The sequence below is a fragment of the Dendropsophus ebraccatus genome, chromosome 7 (genome assembly GCF_027789765.1).
Source record: "Dendropsophus ebraccatus isolate aDenEbr1 chromosome 7, aDenEbr1.pat, whole genome shotgun sequence".
In the NCBI taxonomy this organism is placed as follows: Eukaryota; Metazoa; Chordata; class Amphibia; order Anura; family Hylidae; genus Dendropsophus; species Dendropsophus ebraccatus.
Genome location: NC_091460.1, coordinates 123,372,654 through 123,389,895, shown reverse-complemented (window position 1 = coordinate 123,389,895; position 17,242 = coordinate 123,372,654). Strand labels below are relative to the sequence as shown.

General features: G+C 41.6%; 1 protein-coding gene across 4 annotated transcripts in view; it reads left to right on the top strand.

Moving 5' to 3' along the window:
• STPG2 (sperm tail PG-rich repeat containing 2) overlaps positions 1–10,403 on the top strand; it is a 419,428-nt gene extending 409,025 nt beyond the window's left edge. For all 4 annotated transcript variants that reach the window (XM_069978345.1, XM_069978347.1, XM_069978344.1 and 1 more), the window contains exons 14-15: positions 6,139–6,293; positions 10,302–10,403. In XM_069978345.1, the coding sequence (XP_069834446.1) occupies positions 6,139–6,270 (132 nt within the window). In that variant the 3' untranslated portion in view covers positions 6,271–6,293; positions 10,302–10,403. The remainder of the gene's footprint in view (positions 1–6,138; positions 6,294–10,301) is intronic.
• The last annotated feature ends 6,839 nt before the right edge of the window (positions 10,404–17,242 follow it).

Sequence of the window (17,242 nt, the reverse complement as noted above, 5' to 3'; positions counted from 1 at the left end):
GGGATGTTTTGCTGAGACTCCCACTGATTAAGAAAACAAGTCAAGACAAGCACACAGTAGTGCACGTCTTTCCCTGTCTTGCAGCGATCTTCGTCCAGGGGGATCAATTATGAGTAGTTATGAGCAAAGTTATTAAACGTTCAAGTTCATCTGAACCTAAACGCTCAGCATTTAACTCTCGTTGGGTGGAGAAGTTGGATGCAGCCCTAGGGAGACCTGAAAAGCATGGATATAGTCTAGGTCTGTGTTCACACACAGTATATTTCAGTCAGTATTGTGGTCCTCATATTGCAACCAAAACCAGAAGTGAATAGAAAACACAGAAAGGATCTGTTCACACAATGTGGAAATTGAGTGGATGGCCGCCATTTAATGGCAAATATTTGCTGTTATTTTAAAACAACGGCTGTTGTATTGAAATAATGGCCGTTATTTACTGTTATATGACGGCTATCCACTCAATTTCACCATTGTGTGAACATAGCCTTTTTGTGTGTTCAATCCACTCCTGTTTGAGGTTGCAAAATGCTGACCAAATACCGACTGAAATATACTGTGTGTGAACCCAGCCTCAGGCTGCATCAAACTTCTTCAGCTACCAAGGGTCAAATGATGAGCTTTTGAGTTCAGATGAACCTGAACAATCAATAAGTTCGCTCATCACTTATTATGGGGCTGTCTGGATGGAGATGATTGACAGTAGTGAAGTACAGCACACTGCCTTACGTATTCACCGGCTCCTTCTCCTGTTTGGTGGCCAGTTTGTTTCTTATAATGTCAGGTACGCTTTAAACTGCATTTGTTTTTAAGGTTTTTGCATAAAAATGTTAAGCTTGTTTTTTTTTATTTTTAGAACGTACGGAACGTAAGTTTATTAGCAACATTCTGTAAATACATATGTAATGCAAGGCAATGGTATATTCTCTTAATTTACATATTTATGAAAAACAATATCTGACTTGTCACGAGCTGTCAGAAGTGACTTGTAGAGACAGGCAAAATCTGCTAGATCAAAGAGACTCATTATTTGAAGCTAAAATAACTTGTCATGTGAGCAACATAAATCTTCATCTGGATGCATTGAAAGGGAATTTATAAATTTCTGGTTTTGAACACTTGTAAACATATTAGCAAATATGAGCCTATATGAGCATAAGTTTGGGGTTAATCTAGATACTCTATGCAATAATCAAAATAAAGTTTAAATATTAAAGTGTCATTGTCATAGTACAGGCGATTTTAAGAAACTTTGTAATTGGGTTTATTAGCCAAAAAAATGCATTTTTATCATGAAAAAGCAGTTTGAAGCTCTCCCCCTGTCTTCATAATTTACTGTGGAGAGGGGAGGGGTGGAGGGAGATGAGGCACCAAAACAGGACAATAAAGAGTTAATTTACAGCTACATCACTGGGCTATCTCCTCTGAAGTCAGCACTGACCTCTCTGACCTCTGAAAACCGGCTTTCATGCAGCTCCCGCTGTGCCATCCTTTGTTCTCTGTTCTCTGCTGGCGACTAATCTCCCTCCCCCTTCCTCCCCCCTCCCCTCTCCATAGGTTATACAGGGCCCGACTGATGTAAAAGAATCAAGATTTCCTGATAATGAGCAGTGAATGAGAGAGAGGAGGGGAGGGGGGGGGAATCATTTTGAATGCAGATAATGGCATATTTGCCTAATAAACCCAATTACAAAGTTTCTGAAAATCGCCTGGACTATTGATTTTTGCAAAATAAATAAATTAAAATGATCGTGACACTTTAAGTAGAGGGAAGTTTTTTTTCCCCTTCAGCCCAGTATTTTTATATGTCAGAGCAGTTTAAGTGGTTCCTTCTAAAGGTAACAATATGGCAAATGCATAAACTTAAAGGGTTTTTCCCAGAAATAACACTTATTACTTATGTGTCTGGTCCCTGAGGCCCCACCACTGCGACCTTCTCTGATCATAACAGGGGTTCACAAAAAAAGATTAAAAGCTTGCTAGTCCTCTTTACCTTCTCATAGAGAACACATAAAATACATATTTCATTCAGCCCCAAACCTTATTTATTCTACATACAATAAAAATACAAGAAGTTTTTTTTAAGCTCCTTTTAAATAAATAAATAAATAAATAATTAAATGAATGGTTAAAAAGTCTCATATATCCTTCAATGGCACCGATGGAAACCCTATTGTGGAAGGCAAAAACCCTTATGAGGCAGATGCCCAGTGCCCCATCACAGCAATAAAATGACTTTCTGATTCCAGTATAGCAATCAGAATAAATCCCTGGATCAACACATGTTTTAAGGGGGTTTTATTGTAAAAAAGAAGTAAAAAAAATTATAAATTTGTTATTGTTATAATGTATGTCATTTATACTGTCTTGCAAATGGGGTAAGAACAGAATCCAAAAAACTATTTCTCAATTGTGCCCCTGCACAGCCTAATAAGTATGAACCTTATCTGCCAAGGCAACTGTAGACACTCATGAACATGTTTGTGGGGTGCAATAGTAAACCACTTTCCTCTTTTAATGTACTTGCCTACAGCAATCTCTGTTGACTGTGGCACCTAAGGGGTTAAAAAAGCATTAACTCAACTGTAGTGATCATGCAAGCACAGTGTCAGGACTCGATTCGGGCTGTGGGGCCGAGAAGACGCTGAGTTGGTGTTTCTGTGCAGTTTCAGAACCCTGTCTGAACACAGGTCTATTTTAGGTTTGTTCAGCCCCACCCGTCATGCTTGTTATGCCTTGGCAGCTGCAGGGTTAACCTGCTGCTGTGCAGGTGAGCTGCGTGGAGGATCAGGAGCTGTTCCAATCAGCTGCTGGACTGAGTCCCTGATCCTCCATAAATAGTGAGTAAGCCCAGCAGACAGTGCTGGCTATTAGTGTATATTAGTCCCAGCTCCCATTGTCTCTATCCCAGCATTCCCTGCCCTAGCCTCCCTTGCTGTTGTTCTGCCTGTTACCTGACCTCCTGCCTGACCACCAACTATCTGTTCTCTTTCTGATTTTTTACATTTGTTGCCCAACGTTACTGACCCGGACTGTTCACTACTCTTTATTGCGTTTGTTGGCCTGTCTGTGTTCTTTTTACACCAGTGCAGGGACCACCTTTGTGGTTGTCCGCAGCCGCCTAGAGCTGACCGAGGCAAGTAGGCAGGGACAGAGGGTGGAAACAGCCAGGACTCACTTTCTGTCTATATCTGTCTGACTGCCCTTGCCATACCTGGTGCTAACACACAGCTCCTGGTCTAATTCACAAATATGTCATTCTGCATTAGATTAGAGGATTTGTTAAATGACTCCATACTATGGAAGTTCTTGCGGGCATTTGTCCCAACCAGGGGAGTAACTACCACTGTATCAGCCATAGCGGCTGCTATGGAGCCTACTGCATCAGGGGGCCCATTGGCCCACTCCTGCGATACACTAGGCTCCCTAAGCTCCCTTTACTAAAAGCACTCCTGATGAGCGCTTGCAGTTATGAGTGGGGGGGGTGGCGCAATCAAAAGTTTGCCATAGGGCCCAGCCATTTCCAGTTACGCCCCTTGTCCCAACGGCACAATAAATATGGTACTGTCTGGATAACAGTTGCCCCTGCCTCCCAACTGTGATTGATCACTGTCTGTTGTGTATGCGGATATTTATTTTCTACAAGTTTTTTTTTTTCTACAAAAACTTGTTGATAATAATTTTGACAATATCTTTCTCTATATAATGACAATATTTTAATTTCCTAATAATTGAGTACATTTTATTAGGTACTGGCAGTCGGCATAATTTACTGCTAATAGTTAGCAGAGATAGTTGCGGTAGTTATAGGACTTAATTATCATACCAGGTAGTCTGGAGTTTTGCATCTTATTAGCTGTAGGAATTCCGGTAAAATGTGCTGAGAATTAACTGTCAAATGACCTTTTCGCTGCCCCAGTCAATTTTTATTACAACTGTTCGGCTTTCCAATTAGTTGTTTGTGCTGTTCTTGTCCCTCTGTTTGTATGATGTGCTGCTCACTTGTTAATCTTCTCATATCCCAGAAGATTTAGCACACAGAGAGGTAAAATATTGTAGCAATCTCCTGTTTTAAAATCTTCCAGCCTTTTTTGTTTCCGACAGATGTGCTTATTGTCAATTACTTTAATTTTTTTCATAAAATTTATTATACAGTATATGGTCTCTGTTCTAAGAAAACAAAAATTAAAAACTATAAAACAAAGCTAAAACATTGGCCCACAATCTCCTTAGAGGGAATCTGTCACCTAAATTTTATTTTACTGATTACCGTCAGATACAAATATTTTAACCTGTTTCTATTTTCTGACAATTTTTTATTTTATTTAACTTTTTGTTCATTGTTATGGGGGCTGCCATATTGCCTGAGCTGTTGTTAAAGGGGTTATACTGCATTAGAAAAACATGGCCACTTTTTTCTAGAGACAACTCAACTTTTGTCTCCAGTTCAGATGTGGCCTGTGGCCTCTGCATTCTTACGGCTATGTTCACATTACGTAATAAACGCGGCCATATTTCATAAAACCATCCGTAGTTGCACAAACAACGGCCATTATTTGTAAAATAACAGCTGTTGTTTGCGCAATTACGGACGGTTTATGAAATATGGCCGTGTGTTTTACGTAGTGTGAACCCAGCCTATAGCAGATTGTCATTCCGCTGCGAGAATCTAGCCACTGCCACGTTATTAATTGTCTGCCAGGCTTTAAAAAAGATAATGCTTTACCTGCAAGCGCTTCCACCTGCTTCTCCACTGGCAGGCCGCTCAGCCAAACAGTCCCTGCCTACTTGTCTGAGGCAAATAGGCAAGGATAGTGGGCAGGGACAAGTTCAGGGTTTACTCTCTGTGTCCTCCCCATCCATTCACTGCCTGAACCTTACCTGCTGTTTGTGACAGCTAAGACTTCCTGTCCTGTCTGTAGGGATAAGAGGAAGCTGCAGTAAAGTGATCTGCACAGCATTGCAGCAACATGTGACACCATGAGATAGACAATAGCAGCTCCCTGTTTAATTACTTCTTCAAAGGTCACAGAGCATTCTTAGTCATGTTTCACATTCATTTCAAGGGTACAGGCTTTGTCTATTGTCATCTATGTCCATGAGCCTTACTGTTAACCATGCCACTAAATGCTGTTAAAATCAGCTCAGGCAAGATGCAGCCCCTATTAGACTATGTTCACACAACTTATGTTTCGTATAAATCTCGGCCGTTGTGACAGTTTGCAACAATGGCATGATTTATACAAAACATACATTGTATGTGAATGAATGGAATCCCGGACGGAGTGTATATACATAGTATACGCTCCGGCTGGGATTCAATCCGGCAGCACGGAAAACTGACATTTCAGTTTTCTGAGGCCGCTATTCATTGAAGGTCACACAACTTCACACAATGTAGTGTGCAGTTCACACAATGGAGCGTGCAGCTCCAGCCGCACGCTCCATTGTGTGTATCAGTGAATCGGGATGCATCAGCATACGGATGTGCCTGCATCCAAATTCACCAGAAAGAAGATCATCCTGTTGGTACTGCAGTACCGGCCGGGATGGTCTTCAGTAACACCGGCCGTTCTGTGACCTGGCTTAACAGTGTACAAAAAGTGAAATACAAAAAAAAAAAAAACAGACAGAAAATAAAAACAGTTTAGAATAAAAGAACAAGTTTTAGAATCTGACTGTAATCAGTAAAAGAAAATATAGGTGACACACGCCCTTTTATTATCCAGTTAGATAAAATACATGCTGAATTATCCCCCTCCTGGAGACTAACAATGTGTTCCATACTTGTTGTCTCCTTACCCCAGTTCTAAATTGCTGCTTTCTGCTGAAGACACAGAAAACTGTGTGTGAGCCGTTCTCTCCGTCTTTCCATTATAATTTTTCTCTGTTGCTTCCACTAATGATTTCGGCTACAAATACCAAAATATTGAACTTTGTGAAGTGACAGTGTAAAATAAAATATATATCTAGAAAAATAGTTTGACGTCTTATATGATTTCTTTATATTTTAACCAGAATGTGTAAGGCTGTGTGACTTATGTATCAGATTCTTTGTATACGATTTTGCAAATACCAAAATGCGGGTAAAGTAACCTTATTTGTAATGTTGTATCACATTCTCTCAATTTATTTCTACAGATGAGCCCTGTCTTTAAGGACACTGTGCTGAAAGGGACATTTAATGCAACACTTCCAAACCCTTTGCTGAGTCACGTGGAAATTCCTCTAAGAGAACAAGTGGAAAATCAGATGTTCTGTCTGAGTGTATGATTCAATATTAACAATTATACACGGTAAGTCCTTTTTAATGAGGGTATGTTCACACACAGAGTTTCATTGCGTTGACAGAATAAATAAGATGATTAATTACTGCAATGAAGTGATGTATTCACATTGCAATTTCATTGCGTTACTGCATGTGTGGTCTTTTACACCTAATAAAAATTAAAAATGTCTATCTTTTCTGGCTATGTTCACACAATGTACAATAAAAGCATAATACGGCAGTAATTTTGAGTGAAAAAAATACAATTCAATTTAATAATGTGCCTTATTGAAGTGTATGGATAGAACAGCAGCTCTAATTGAGTATGGCTATGTGCACACAACGTTTTTTCAGCTCCGTTTAAAATGACGTCTGTTATTTGGAGTCTAAAATAACCGACGTTATTTAGCTGTCTGGCCCCCCCTTAGTGCAATGACTGGAGTTTGCATGTTATTTTAGTTTGGAATTACCCTTTGCCCTTTGGGTGCGGCTTAATTGAAAAGTCCATTGAATTTAATAGTAAAAACGGAGAAAAAGCAATGAAAAAAGAAAAACTATGTGTGAACAACTAATAAAAAATGTCCGAAAATGTCTGACGGGCAGCCAATTCTCAAAATAACGGACGTAATTTTGGACTCAAAATTAAAAAGGGACAAGAAAAAATGTGTGAACATAGCCTAACACTGAACCATAGTTCCATATACAGGGAAACACTGTGCAGTATGATTAAAGGGATTGTCTGGGATCAGAAAAACATGGCGATTTTCTTCTAGAAACAACACAGCTATTGTCTTCTGTTCAGGTGTCCTTTGCAACTAATGGGGTTGTTTGGGATAAAATGATATTTAACTATGCTGCCGGGGCTGCGGATGTGATGTCAGTGATATATACTTACCTGTCCCATTCTGCTGCTGCCGGTACTGTGGTCAACGATTTTTAAACAAACGGTGACACATTGTTCCCTCTGGAAATTGAAGTTCAACATGGCCTTTATAGAATCTATGCTGAGCTTTCATTTCAGGTGGGAGCAGCACGTCACTGAATGTTTTGAAATTGATGACAGTGTCAGAGAGCAGACAATCCCGGACCTGTAGCAGCAGCGGACTGGGAACAGGTAAGTATGTATCATTGACATTTCCCCCGCAGCCCGACAGCATAGTTAAATGTCATTTTATCCTGGACAACCCCTTTAAAGGGAATTCAAATTTTCCATTTTACTACCTGTATTATACATTTATCCAGAAATCTTGCAGTTTTCTTCTTCTCACCACTGGGGCTAAAACTAAGCTGAGACTTCCTGTGCTGCCTTTGGTGATAAAAGGAGGCTGTTGTAAAGTGATCTGTACAGCTTTGCAGTGACATGTGACACCAGTAGATAGATGAGACAATAGCAGCTCCCTGTGGAATGACCTCTTCAAAGGTTAGGGTAGGTTCACACTTCGAAATCTGTGCGGATAAGTTCAGTCGGATTCCGTCGCTTGTACCCGTTCATGGAGACACGCATTACCGCCAGCTCCATAGACATCATTCTATGGCCAGGCCAATTCTGTGTTCCGCCTAAAGAACTGACATGTCTATTTCGGTGGAATGCGGAAACGGTCCGGCCATAGAATGGTGTCTATGGAGCTGGTGGATATGCATGCCGCCGTGAATGGGTATGAGCCACGGAATCCACCGAACTTATCCACACGCATTCCGTAGTGGAAACCTATCCTCACAGAGTCTGCTCAGTAATGTTTCACATTCATCCCAAGGGGACAGACTCTGTCCATTGTCATCTATGTCCATGAGTCTTGCTGTAAAGCATGTCACTAAATGCTGTTAAAATCTGTTCAGGTTTTGAGCCTTTGGCTGTGTTCACACTGCATTTTTGCTGTCTGTTTAATGGAAAAAATAGAGGAAAAAATGAATGCATTTGGGTGAACCTGTTTTGATCTATTTTTCCATTGACTTCCATTATATTAAAAGGATTTTTTGAAATATACGACATTTCCTCCATGTGTGATTTAAGCCTAATCATATTTCTAAGGATAAGTATAATGATAGTTATTAGAATGTAATTAGAGAAGACCATCTTTTCCTCACAGGCTAAAACTACAATGATTAGACCTCCTCTAAGCCAGATACTAATCTGACATACAGTATAGCCATTTATTTAGAAATTCTATTGCTGATTTAAACAGAAACTGCTGGACATCTGCAGAGCTGACACAACCATATCAGCAGTGTTGGTTTGTATCCAATGAAGGCACTTTTTTTCTATTACAAAATATAGGCAAGGGAATGGATCACAGATGTTGGGATCGAGATGGCAGGGTTTCACATCAAATGGACTGAATCTAGTACTTGTAGAACACACTCTCAAATTTAAACACATGAATAGGATAGCTTCATAATTGCCAAGTAAAAAAATAAATTTACAGTATTTAAAGCTGAAAGAACATAGGGGCTTAGAACAGGTGTTTCTCCATTGTTATTATTTTTTTTTTTTTTTAGAAATATGAAAAAAGTGACATAGGTTTCCCCCTATTTTGTACAACCAGCCAAACACAATCTAGCAGCAACAGCCTGGCATTACCAGGGTGGAAAAGCTCACATTTTTTCATCTTTCACAACCAGCTTGATTCTGCCCTAATGCTCACAATCATTAAAAAGAAGAAGAATGCAACAGCTCATCGCAATGGCAAGATACATATATGAACATTGCTAAAAGCAGCCCCCAGTAAAAAAAAAAAAAATTCCATAAAAATAATGAGGCTCTTGGTATACCATTTGCAAATAGTGTAAACCACCCCATCACGATAAGGTGGCTTCATCTCTAGGATGGCCCTACACTGTATTTTGGCCTCTCCATGGCATATAATAAGCCTATGCTCTGGACATGCAGGATCCAACTAACACTAGCAAAAATTATAACCACCTGGGTGGGATGGGTGGAGTACACGAAGTAGAGGCAGCCACTCCCCCCATCTAGAACACAGGCAAAAAGAAAAATTAGGTCAGCTCTCCTAGAACCCCATTCACACTAGGCAGGAGAATGTTGCTATGGCTGAAATTGCAAACACACAAAAACACATTTGAATGCAACAGCTCAACGCTAATGCCAAGATACAGACCCCATACAGATATAAAAATTGTAGAAAATAGTAATACTGCAACTCCTATAATGTACTGACAATTTTTTTTGGCATGATTAGTGTAGTAGTTTTGCCACCCTTTACATTCATGGTTATGGTACAATAGTGGAGATGCTGTTTGATTGCTCCAGCAGTTGAAGAACTAACAGTCTTGGACATGATGTAAGTAGCGGTTTTGCAAACATAACGGATAACAGGAACATTTTATGCTACCGATTACTCATGATTAGTTTACATTTCTTTGAGGGTAATAGGAAGGTGGAGAAATAAATTTCCCCATAATTTGTCTTTATTTTACCTGTTCAAATTCACAGTAATGCCAGCCTGTTTTCACACGTGAGGGAAATGTACTATTCCTCAATTATCATGTATTTTTCCTCTAACATTTGGTGCGTTTCAGGTACACACCATTTACTAATTCTGTACCCTGTTTACAACTTGTTTATGTTCTAAGTTTGTTTTTTTTTCCCCGTCAAAATGAGGCATGGCTAGCGGTATGTTTTCCTAATAAATTTACTAAGGAAAAAGTCTATGTTAGGTGCAATTTTTGACACAAGTTCTACCAAAAAATTCTGAAATGTAAATGACTTTGTAATTTCCTTCTGGACAGGGATCTACCCACTATCTTCACCAAAGTGATACATTGTATTGTGGTCAATGGTTAATTGAATTGCAGGTGCACCCAAAGGTGGCCACAATTCAAATAACCATTCAGTAATGTTCCTGTGACCGATATGGCAGTAACATGTAAAAATGTGATCGGTGCTGCGCTGTAATGCAACCGCCACTGTATTACAGTGTGTAAACATAGCTGGTCCCGGAATGGCTGTTAACTGAAAAGATCCAAAATGAACATCTATGGATTCATATATATTTATTTATTTATTTATTTTCTACAGTTTCCAGAGCTTCATCCTGCAATTTAGATTTCTTCCAATGCTTCCTATCACTTTGAAGAGACTGTGACATGATTCAACAAACTGCAATATATGACCACTAAGCACAAGAAAAAAAAAATCTATTTTCTTGGTTAAAAATTCTTTGATTTAACCTATGGTTCGAATTAATAAAATAAATGTATCATGATTAAATAATATTGTCATTTCCTTCATCAGTCTCCATTCCTTCTGTGCTGTAGCTGCTAGTTTAATCATTACAGAATAAGAAGTAAGAAAATTATATTTTTAAGAATTATTACAGGGGTTAGAATAACATGGAGCGGCACTAGTTTATTAGCCCTAAGAAAGCATTAGAGCACATCCAGTGTGATGTGTTTGACAACGCAAACAAAAGTATAACTAGAGTATGTACTGAACACATGTAGCACATACAGATGATGTCATTCAGTGCACTTATAAAAGCACTTACAGAGCAGAGAGGAAAAACAAGCGACACTCACCAACTCCAAGACAACATCCTTTTTTGCAACTCCATAAAAAGTAGCTTAATAGAAGGCTTGGAAAGATCAGGTACTTAAAGGGATACTTCAAAGAACAAAAAAGTTTCAAATGAACTGGTAACAGTAACCTAATTTTTTTTCTTTTAAAGCTCAAACCTTAAAGTACGTGTCAGCTGCTGTATGTCCTGCAGGAAGTGGTGTTTTCTTTTCAGTCTACTATTTCCCTAATGTACCAAAAAGAAACCCATTCTGATGGTTACTAATACAACACCCAAGGAAGGGCCAAAAGCCCACAACACATCAGGATGGGTTCCCACTGATTAAAATGTAACTTTTATTGGCTCACATTAAAATAAAAAATTGGTGTGATTAAAAATATACTCTCTTTATGTCCTTAGTAGCACAAAGGGCCCTGCATGGGTTATACATCACAGTTGCAAAGAGAAATGGCCGCCATCTTTGCTGCAGAACTTTGTCAAGAGGGGCTGTCTATCTAAAGGAGACCCGGGTCAGTAACCGTGCACATCAAACTTTCTGGGACAGATATTGGGCTTGTAGATAGTTTAGTCAGGGCAATTGTCTGTGACAGGCCATAACATATTGTGTACAGAATATATTGTGTCTTGTTATACTGTTAGGGTGCCTTCACACAAACTGGATCCGCAGCGGATTTCACTCTGCGAAATCTGCTGCGGATCCAGTGTCATTCATCCCCATGGGAGCACATACTCGTAGCGGGATTGACATCCCGCTGTTAGTATGTGAGTTAACCCGCCCGCAGCCAGTCGCATACACTAGCTGCTTGGCGCCGCAGCTGCATGTGAGGCTCCAATCGGTTCCTGCTCAGCCAATCAGTGCAAGGCAGCAGTGATTGGCTGAGCGGGTTCGGAGCCAGGAGCCTCACATGCAGCCGCGGCGCCGAGCAGGTAATGTATACTCTCGGCAGTGGGGGGTTAACTAACAGCGGGATGTCAATCCTGCTGCGAGTATAATAATAATAATAATATATTTTTGTATAGATCCAAAAGATTCCGCAGCGCTTATTTAAATATATAAATACAATACAGATTATATATTAAAATATACAATGAATAAATTAAAATGTTAAAAGTACAGAATTAGAGTCCTGCTCTCGAGAGCGTACAGACTAGGGTGACTGGGGGTGACATGAGAGGCAACAAGGGCTTTATTTGTCGTGGTTCCAGTCATTGTACATAGAATCCCAAAGTGCCAGTCACATGCCATTTTCTGAGCTGAGCTGAGTATGTGCTCTCATAGGGATGAATGGCACTGGATCCGCAGCGGATTTCGCTGCGTGTAAAGGCACCCTTATTGTGGTTTGGGAATAGTGTAAATAGTTCATAAGATGCTGTGCTAAACCGAAACTGTCAATGAGACAAACCTCCACATAATTGTTCCTGTTTATTCAGGGGATTAATAGGTATATGACGGCAGGCCTACCTGAGCTTGCTAGTAGGTAAAGTTACTGTGTGTATTCATACAACATATTTTTGAACTACGTAATGAAGGGTGAGAGAAATTCAGCCGGCACCAGCTGATGTGAGCACTTGAATGGAACCGGGGGCAAATAAATGCAGTAGGCAGTCGGTGTAGGATAACCTAGTAAACCGGGGTGCTAGGAAGCTGAAGAGGTAAATATAACTATGCAATGGAGGAAGAGGAATCCGCACTCACCGGTAAGCAGAAAGAGTAGGTTTATTAATCCAAACACCAGAGGCTGTGGCTGGGAGGGGGAAGGTCTTACGCAGGTGAGCTCCTTACAGCAACAATTGTTTCTCGCCTGCTCGGCACTTCGTCTGGCTGTGAGCAAACGTCAGAGGAAGGGGGAGGTACAATATACACAGGATACAGGTGCACAACAGGAAACAAATCATATACACCGTAAACGTGAAAAAAGATATATAACAGTATTTACAATAATGTATTCATATCGTTACGTTCGTTAAGGCCACATGGGCCTGTGGCATCTAGCTTAAGAATCCACTGAGTTTCCCGTTTTAGCAGGAGCTTAAGCCTATCTGAACCGTCTGTGGTGGGATTAACCCTCTCCAGACCAAAAAATTGTAAGAGCTTAGTGTTAGACTGGTGCACAGTCCTAACATGCTCAATAAGGCGGGGTACACCTTTGCCCGTGCGCACAGAGTATAAATGTTCTTTAAACCGCGTCCATAAAGGGCGCTTAGTTTTTCCTATATAAAATCTGTGGCACGGGCAAAGGATGGCATAGACCACGTGAGTGGTGCGACAAGTAATTAAATCACGTACCAGACAATCATGACCTGCTAGGTTTAAATATGAGGTGTTATACATTTGTACACAGTAGGTACAGGAGCCGCAACGTCTGTTACCCTCCGGCCTACTTTGTTGGAGCCAGTTCACACTACGCCTAGGTGTCACCTTGGCTAAAGCATCGCCTATGGTGGCATTTTTCCTAAACGTGATGAGAGGTTTGTTGTCGGCCGTCTCAGCAAGATCAGGATCTTGTTGCAGCAAAAACCAATGTTTTGTGATAATGTTGCGCAAAGTGTCGTTCATCTGGGTGTTCTGAAAAGCAAAGACAAATCTATTGTGTTCAGGAGTGTTAGCAGAGGAAGCATGAGATTTTTGCCTTAGACTATGTAGTGTGGATTTTTCTATGGATGTAGCTCTGACATATGCTTTATCGACAACAGGTTGTGGATAGCCTCTGTTCAGGAGGCGAATTTTCAATTCATTGGCCTGTTTGTGAAAGCCAGTGTCAGTGTCGTTAATACGTTTTATACGCAACATTTGTCCGTATGGAATGGAGTTGCGCACCTGGGGGGGATGTGAACTATGGTAATGAAGTATGGCGTTGGCTGCTGTATGTTTGCGAAAAACTGTGGTATGTAGATGAGTAGTTGTCGCAGTGACAAGAACGTCTAGATACTCAAGGCTGTTGCCTCCAAAACAGGAGGTGAAAAACATATTACAAGTGTTAGTGTTGTTAAGGAATAAAACAAATGAATTAAACCTATCAGCAGTGCCCTTCCAAATAATAAAAATATCATCCACAAAACGTTTGTAACAAACCAGGTCATCCAAAAAATGATTAGTGGGGGAAAAAATAAGATTAACTTCTAACCAAGACAGAAAGAGATTGGCATACGTACAGGAGACCGGCGTGCCCATCGCAGTGCCGGTCTCCTGACGGTACCAATCTCCTTCGAAAGTGAAGCAATTGTTCTGGAGCACAAAAAGAAGAGCTTCTTTAATAAATAATCTAAATTCAGAAGATTTTCCCATGCCTGTGAGGATGTGGATAATGGCCCCCACACCCGCATCATGAGGGATGCGGGTGTAGAGGCTCTCCACATCCACAGAGGCCAGGGAATAGACAGGAGACCAATGAACATCGCGAATGGCAAGGAGAAAGTCATTAGTGTCTTTAAGGTATGAAGAAAAACATGACAAGATGGGACGTAGTGCCCAATCCAAATATTGGGATAGACCCTCAGTCACTGAGCCAACCGCCGAGACGATGGGACGGCCCGGCGGGTGGCTCAGCGACTTGTGGACCTTAGGTAACAAATACCATTTTGGTATTCTGGGGGACTCAGGGATGAGCCGCTCCGCAGTCCTAGAGTCAATGACGCCTGAGGACACATGTTTGTGTAACAGAGAGCGTAGTTGCTCTTTTATTTTGGGCGTTGGGTCCTTGTTCAGTTTGGAATAGGTGTGTCCATCTCGCAGCTGACGATATGCCTCCTGTGTGTAGCTGTCCCGTGTCATAATAACGGCTGCACCCCCCTTGTCGGCTCTCTTAATGAGTAAATCCGGTCTGGATTTTAACCACGAGAGTGCTCTGTGTTCTTGAGCTGACAGATTGGAATGGGGTTGCGGGTATACCAGTGCTCTGGCATCCCGGAGTACTGCCTTCTGAAAAAGATCAATAGAGCTACCAGGTGTCACTTGGGGGGAAAAGGTGGACGGATTGCCACCTCTAAAGGGCTCGGTGGTAGAAACTGTATCCTCCACGAACATGGGATCTTCCTGAGAGTCCATGGTGGCCAAATCCAGTATGCACATTTGTTCTTGTGTGCTAAATGTAGTAGGAGGGAAGAAGCCAAGAGGACCAATGGAATAGTGGATTTTGGATGATTTGGAAGGTAAGGGCATTTTTTTCTGTACTGCGAAGAATTTCTGTAAATTAATTTTCCGTACGGCTTTAAATAAATCGCTTTCAAATGTCACCATAGAGAATTTTTCGTTAAGACCAAAGTTCAGTCCCTTTGATAGGAGTGACTCAACTCCTTGGGGGAGCTCGACTCCGGAGATGTTAATAACCGAAGGAGGATCTTTTAGCGGCGCCACGAGACATGCTTGCGTTTGGTGGGGCCCCTGCTGGGCGCATTTCCACCTCTTCCCACCCCTCCTGGTTTTCTTCCTAAAGGGGGGATTTCGCTGTCGTTGGGCGTGAAATTATCAGACAAGCTAGAGTCGGAGTCTGTAGTCCAGAAGTCCGATACTTTATAAGGCTGGGTTCACACTATGTATATTTCAGGCAGTATTTGGTCCTCATGTCAGGTCCTCATAGCAACCAAAACCAGGAGTGGATTGAAAACACAGAAAGGATCTGTTCACACAATGTTGAAATTGAGTGGATGGCCGCCATATAACAGTAAATAACGGCCATTATTTCAATACCACAGCCGTTGTTTTAAAATAACAGCAAATATTTGCCATTAAATGATGGCCATCCACTCAATTACAACATTATGTGAACAGAGCCTTTCTGTGTTTTCAATCCACTCCTGGTTTTGGTTGCTATACAGCCTCACAAATACAGCCTCAAATATACATAGTGTGAACCCAGCCTTAGCCTGCTTTTGTCTTCTCCTGGGTTTTTGATTCCAGTCAAAGATGCGATGTTGGTCATAGTCGGCTTTGTCTCGTATAAATTTTTCTCTTTTGCGCTCCTTTAACTCTGCTTGAAACGAGATGAGACGTTTGTCCAGCTTGCTAAAAAAGATGGCTGATTGTGTTTCTGGCAAGCGTGTACGGTACTCCATTTTAGCTTTCAGGAGATCTGTGGTGATCCTTTCGTATTCTAATTGATTCTTTTTAAGAATCAGTTTCACCAGGTTTAAGGCATGAGAGTGGTGAGCCTCTTGCCACTCCTTCACAAATGCTGGGTCGTCTTGAAACTGGGACGGTGATTTATATGTCCGGAGACCTCTAGGTACTCTGCCACTGGAGACATACGACTGTAAGGAGTTGACGGTCCAAAAGGCTTTAGTTTCTTTCTCCGCTAAGTTACTGATGCGGTTTTCTAAAGATTTGGTGCCGATGACTTGAACCTCCTCTTTGATGTTGCAGGAGGTGAAAAATTCACCTGCATCCACCCTCCCAGCTATGAATGCCTCAATAGGGGCTGTACTGCCAGTGTCCATGCCGGTATCCGTATGTGGATCATGCTGTGCCGTGTCCGGGAGAGAGAGAGACATGATAATGAAGGGTGAGAGAAATTCAGCCGGCACCAGCTGATGTGAGCACTTGAATGGAACCGGGGGCAAATAAATGCAGTAGGCAGTCGGTGTAGGATAACCTAGTAAACCGGGGTGCTAGGAAGCTGAAGAGGTAAATATAACTATGCAATGAAGGAAGAGGAATCCGCACTCACCGGTAAGCAGAAAGAGTAGGTTTATTAATCCAAAAACCAGAGGCTGTGGCTGGGAGGGGGAAGGTCTTACGCAGGTGAGCTCCTTACAGCAACAATTGTTTCTCGCCTGCTCGGCGCTTCGAACTACACTGTTAGGCACCGTCAGCTAACAAATAGAGTGACACAGATAAATGAGCCCTGAACTGGCACACAGTCCCGTATCCTGACCTATTTACCACACTCTGCCCTAAATGGCAGCGGGTAACTTGGAGACAGTCCCTCTCCTAAGTAGAGATGATCAAACAGGGCCGAGGTTTAGGTTCGTACGAACTTGAACCATCGGCATTTTACTCCCGTTGCCTTCCCGTTCTGTGGGGAAGATGGAGACAGCACGAGTACCGCCTGGAAAACAGGGATACAGCCTATTACCTAGGCTGTATCCCTGTTTTCCAGGCGGTACTCGGGCTATCCATGCGGTACTTGGGCAGTCACAGAACACGGCCGAGGTTAAGGTTCGTACGAACCCAACCTATCGGCATTTTACTCCCACTGCCTTCCCGTTCTGCGGGAAAGGTGGACACAGCCTGATTATCGCCTGGAAAACAGGGATACACCCTATTAACTAGGCTGTATCCCTGTTTTCAAGTCGGTACTCTGGCTGTCTCTACCTTCCCCACAGAACAGGAAGGCAGTGGGAGTCAAATGTCGATGGTTTGGGTTCGTACGAACTCTAGTCCTGAGTAGTTAAAACACTGAACAAGACAAGACAGGCAAAACACAAGTCGACGGTCTGGGTAATA